The 6164-nt window shown below is 34.8% G+C and overlaps 1 protein-coding gene across 4 annotated transcripts in view; it reads right to left on the reverse strand.

The window, feature by feature from the left end:
- The window catches only part of LOC106881480 (uncharacterized), a 30665-nt gene that overhangs the window by 19014 nt on the left and 5487 nt on the right, over positions 1 to 6164 (reverse strand). For all 4 annotated transcript variants that reach the window (XM_052973358.1, XM_052973357.1, XM_052973356.1 and 1 more), the window contains exons 2-3: positions 3314 to 3397; positions 1140 to 1235 (exon numbers count right to left, since the gene is read on the reverse strand). In XM_052973358.1, coding sequence (XP_052829318.1) covers positions 1140 to 1235; positions 3314 to 3360 — 143 coding nt within the window. In that variant the 5' untranslated portion in view covers positions 3361 to 3397. The remainder of the gene's footprint in view (positions 1 to 1139; positions 1236 to 3313; positions 3398 to 6164) is intronic.

Genomic DNA, 6164 nt, shown 5'->3' on the forward strand with positions numbered 1-6164 from the left:
ATATATATATATATAGATAGATAGATATGTATATACAGGGGTTGGACAAAATCATGGAAACACCTTAAAATTTCAAACAAATCCGGTTTTATGCAGCTCCCTGCGTACAGTCTTTGTGGAAACTGGGTCCTCGAGGTGGTCATTAAAATCTGCTGTAATTTTGGGAGCAGTACTTCTGTGATCTTTTCTAACAATTCACGTAAGAGTCCGACAGTCCCTATATGAAAATTTTCGTTTTCTTCCGGAGATATGTTTCGCCGAGGAGGTTTTTCCGTCTTTCTCAAAGGCTGTCATTACTTTCGAGACACTACTTGATACACCAAACAATTCGGCCGTTTTCTTTACGCTAGAACCATGACACATGAACTCCAGCAGGTTGATTTCTTTCAAAGTCCGATATATGTGTCATTTTAATAAATTTTAAGTATCTTCATTTGATCCTATCTGAAAAGTAAGTCAAATTTAAGCAAAAAATACTAAGCAACACTAATAATGAATCAAGAGACATAAAAATAAAGAAGATTTTGGCGGTTTTATAGATACTTCAAAATTATGAGGCTATGATGAAGGTGTTACCATTATTTTGTCCAACCCGTGCATGAATAAATATCCATATATATATATGAATTCTGCTTCGATTTTATCCCTTTTCTACTTTATATATATGGCCACAGCTCATGAGCTGAAACTAGATAAAATGAAAATGAAAATGAAAATGAAATATATATATATATATTTATATATACTCAGAAATCTGGATGGTTGTACATTTTCAGATTTTCATTAATATGTCACATTTTTTTATAAATCATATATATTTGCGCTTTCATCTACTCTAATAGATGATTATTCAGATTTTAATTTTTTGAAGGGATTCCTCTCTTTTTATGGTATTATTGTGTGTGTAGGGGTGGAGGGCGCGTGGGGAAAAGTAATGTGTGGTGTATAGGATATTCAATGAGGGTAAGGAATGGGGAGAAAGGGAGAGAGAGAGAGTGTGTTTGTTTTTGTGTGTGTGTGTGTGTGTTTGGCTGTGTATCTGAAAGGAGTGTCGATGAGATGTTTAAGTATCTGTTGTCAAAAACGTAAACATTTTGATGCATACGTGTGAATATATAATAAGAGTTAAATCTACTTACCCTTCATCCCAAACTTTATCCATAGCGTCCATCATTACCGAATGAGAATAGGCCAGTTTTTTCCCGAAGTCTCCATCGTCCGAGCATGCTCCTCCGCTAAAATATAAGAATAATATAATGAATTGCTAGGTGTGACGCTTAATAATTTCTTATACGTTAATATTATAAGTATGTGTTTCAAAAGAGAAACTGGTAAGGAACCGTTATGCTCCGGTTCTTCAAACTTTATAAGGCACCAAAAAGCATAGTACAATTGTGTTCAGAGTAACACTGATTCATCTCTAGAAAATGTTGAATTTCCATAATTGAAGAGGAACAACTAATCTTTAACAATTGCACTAAAATGGGATGCCCCTAGTAAGGAGTTTTTCACATTACCGATGTACAATTAAGAATATTTAATGTAATTTAACGTCAAATATTTTGTCTGTGTTAATAATAATATAATTCTGTCTATTGGTTAATGAGAAACTTTCGGAAAAATTTGAAACAAATATCACATGTTTTCCATATCATTTATCATAAACAATTTTTGCACAGATAATCGTAGAGTTAAATCATTCAACAGCATGGAAGTTGAGAAACATCTCCCATTCAAAAAATTTTTGATTGAGAAAATATTATTATCATCAGTTATTATTATCATCATAAGTCCTGTGACATGCGGAGCTTCCTATAAAGTGTACTGTGGGGAACTTCGAATATTGTCTGCTAATCTGAAAAGGACATTTTTAATAAGATGTCTGGATGGCAGAAAGTTTTCACTCTAAAAATCATTTCGCTTATTCTTCCGTCAAATTGAAGTTAGGTTCCATTTTGCAGTGATAACCATTCCTGGTTTTGCATGTTATCACATGAAACTGGACCATTTATAAAAATGTCTCTGTCTTGTTATTTACTCTAATCTCGTACGTAAACCAATCTACCAAAGGTTTATAGTATATTCTGAGATGCCTGAAGTGCTTCATGATGAAAATATACTGACCTTAAGAAAATATAGATTTTAATCTAAATGTTCGTAAGGATCACGTATATCTGAAAAAACCATAAAACTACCAACCTCATGTCTGAAACACAGCACCATGTGATGCATTTCCCTGAACAAAACAGAATGTTTGGCACTGCTAGAGCTATATTTTTATACATGCAATGTGTCCACTAATGTTTGTTTCTTTTTGCTATTGAAAGTACAGTTACATATTATATAAAATGTCGTAATATATAGAAAAATAGAATTACCTATGATATTTTAAACTATCTTCTGTCATTTATGTTGAACAAATACCACTGTAAAGATCTCTCCGAAGTTTATAATTCAGTTTTAAACATTATATGCAGTAGGATCAGAAATGTTTCTGAGCAAATCTAATCTACTGAAAATAAGAATAATTCTAATATTTTCAAACATTTTATTTCTAAATTTGCTCAAAGTTGCAGGGGAAGCATCATTATAATTTCTTTCAGTACTCAATTTCAGTCAGTAAACAATAAATTTAGCAATATAAATCAAGTCATCATAAGATAATCGTATTAATCAAATATACGAATGTCTATTATTTTTATTTTCTACAATATCACTACATTAAATTTTCAATATGTTTTAACCCTGAAGGGGCGGTGAGCTGGCAGAAACGTTAGCACGTTGGGTGAACTTCTTAGCGGTATTTCGTCTGTCTTTATGTTCTGAGTTCAAATTCCGCCGAGGTCGACTTTGCCCTTCATCTTTTCGGGTTCGATAAATTAAGTACCAGTTGCGTACTGGGGTTGATCTAATCGACTGGCCTCACTTACCCAAGATTTCCGGCCCTGTGCCTAGAGAAGAAAAGAATATTATTTCTACGGAAGGCGGTGAGCTGGCAGAGTCGTTAACACTCCAGGCCAAATACTTAGCGGCATTTCATCTGCCGTTACGTTCTGAGTTCAAGTTCCGCTGAGGTCGACTTTGCTTTTGTAGGCCTTGTGCCTAGAATAGAAAAGAATATATATTAACCGTCCAATAATAAGATTGTCAAATTCCATTGCACAGACAACCAATGAATGATTCATTTCTGAATATATTAGGTGTTTCCAAATATGATAAAACTTATCAAGACGGGTTTCATATACACATGTATGTGTAAGTGTGTTTGTTTGAAGGTGATATTTTCCTACTCCTTAAGTAAACAAAAACATACCTCATAAAGAAGTTTTCCCACGCATGCGCTCTTGTCTTGTATTTCATGAGAAGTAATTCATTATCATTTTTCTTAGCAGAAGACCTAGAATGAAAATAGCGAGAATAGAAATTCAAATATTGTGGCAGAATGATTTGAGTGTCCAAAAGGTTACTTTAAGTTTAGATGAATTAAAATACTCTTAAGAAATGAATATATTCCATGGCAACGTCTGGTGGGGGGGGAAGCAATCTATTTGAGTAAGATTTAAGATTTCTATATGAAGCTGAAGGTCAGAAATAGAAGGGGAGATAACCAGTCGATTGTATAAATGAAAGAATTTGACTGGGATTTTATTTTATTGATCTCCGAAAAATGCATAATGATCTTGTCTTCGGTAAGATTTCAAATCACAGTCTAACGAACCTAATATTTTCCAGGACTTTGTGTCCGACAGTCTAACAGCTCCGTTTTGAGGATGATTAGGGTGCAACATATTTAGCACAAATATCAATTTCAACTCCTTTTTTGAATTTTATTACCAATGTTTTTGTATTTTGAAATTTAAACATGTTCTAGTATATTTTTTGTTTCTTTTTTGAATTTTTGCTGTTTGCTCAAATGTGTAGCGAGCTAGATTGTCTGTTGGGGGTTTACGTTTCAGTTCATCGTTATATTTGAGCCATGTTCGACCGACATTCCTGTCCCCAGTTTCAAGGTGGCAGTACATGAAGACTTTGGTTATTCTTTCATCACTCATGTCCACAGTATGACAAACCCAGCGCAATTGCGACTGTATAAGATCTTCATTCTTCTTGTCTTACACTTGTTAAACATGTCGATATCAGGCACCCTGTCATTTAGTGAATAGATCCAGACTGCCCTGATACATCCTCTGTGGAAGAAGTCTAGATGGGCCGATGTGCAACCTATAAGGTGTCCACGATTCTTTGCCATACAGGAGTGTAGAAAGATTGCAGCGATGGACACATCTACTTTGTTGTCGCGTTTAATGTCACTTTCATTCCACAGGTGAAGAAAAGTTTGGCAAATGTGTTGGCTGCTCTCGCAAGACGGTTCACACACGCACGTACATAAACACACTCACACATATATACGCACGTACGTACACGTTTTTGTATATGTGTGTGTGTATTTGTAACGTATGATATGGGTGACACTATTAACAATTTAACAACCTAAAGGCAAATTAATAGAAGCCACTAACATGACAGAAGGTTCTAATTATTACATGTATTTCTGGAAATAAGAGCCAAAACAAATATCCACAAGGTACAGTTTTAATGACTGTCAAAGGGTCCCTAGTGGATAAAGCCAAATCGACGTTTCGGATGTTGACATAGAGCATTCTAATCCTCATCAGTGTCTCTTTCCACGCCTAGGATTAAACTCAACAATCTTTGAAACACATGCACTGATTTTAAAACAGTAAAATGAAAACAGCAAATAATATAGGTGGCTAATTGGAAATTTAAAGAACCTAAAGGCAAATTGATAGAAATCACTAAAGTTGAGTTTAGTCCTAGCTGCGGTAAGAGTCACTGATGATGATAAAATGCTTTGCATCAAATTCCGAAATCGTTAGCAGCATACCTCCTCTTAACAGTCGTTGAGATAGTGCTTTGTGGCTATTTAAGTTGTTTTTACTTTTATTACTAGCAATAGCTGTACTAATTAATACCCTCTACCACTTTAGTGACCTCTCTCTCTCTCTCTTCCTCTATCTCTCTCTCTCTCTCTCTCTCTCTCTCCCTCTCCCTCTCTCCCATTGGTAGCTAAATATTTTTCATTTTGCTTCAACAAGGGAACCAGCTGTGTTCATATGCAGTGCTCTCCAAGAATTCGTGAAGTAAACTACATGGGACTGTTGATGCTCGTCTTCATTCGGAATGAGAAATTCACAGGTTTATGCGAGGTAGTACGAGATTTCAAAATAGATACACATAAAGGAGAATGTATCTTATGAGGATGTCTTAATTCTTAACTCTCACAATAACAAATTTTGCAAAGTTCATGCACATAGTTATTATCTGCGAGAACGTTGAAGTAACCATATTTTTAAACATATATCTGTGTGTGTATGTGTGTATATGTCTGTGCGTGCGCGGGATGCGTGTATGGGTGTGCGGGTTTGTGTACTTTCATTAATATACATCATGAGTTTTGTTGACCCTGTGTATATTAACAATTATGGCAGTTAAAAGAATTTCCACAACGAACATGGTCCAAGGATGTGCATGCTCAATTTCTAGAGAAAGAACTGGTGTATATATCCAGCTTCACGGATTACAAGGAGACAATAAAAAGCTTACATGTCAATAATGAGTAAAACGTTGAAAGCTAGGCATGCGCTGAACTTAGACTTCGTTCAGAGTCAAGGACAATTTGGAGCATTATATCTAGGTCAGTAAATATTAGAGGGTGGCACGAAATTACACCAGCTTTCGGTACTCTGCAATCACAGCGATCATTCCGTTCCGTTCTCGAATTATACCTACAGTTATCACATTCGGTAAAAATGTCTTACGGTTAAGTTGGTACCTATGAATTTCCCTGAGGGGAGATTACATATTTATCAACATCACCTATTCCTTTGGGAGGAATCATTTGTAATCTTCGAAACATATGTTGGAAATAAAAGAATTCATTTAACTTATGCGTATTACTGCATTTATTAAATTTTTATATTTACTCAATTGACCAAAATAACAGAGAGTTTCTACCTCATAAACAGGAGTTACACCACAGTCATTTTGTGATCGTTGCTATCCTGGTATCTATTAACCAATTTATTTTGTCGGAGTTAACTATTAACTCAAAGAAAATAAATACATATAATTAAATATATATA

The sequence above is a fragment of the Octopus bimaculoides genome, chromosome 15 (genome assembly GCF_001194135.2).
Source record: "Octopus bimaculoides isolate UCB-OBI-ISO-001 chromosome 15, ASM119413v2, whole genome shotgun sequence".
NCBI lineage: Eukaryota > Metazoa > Mollusca > Cephalopoda > Octopoda > Octopodidae > Octopus > Octopus bimaculoides.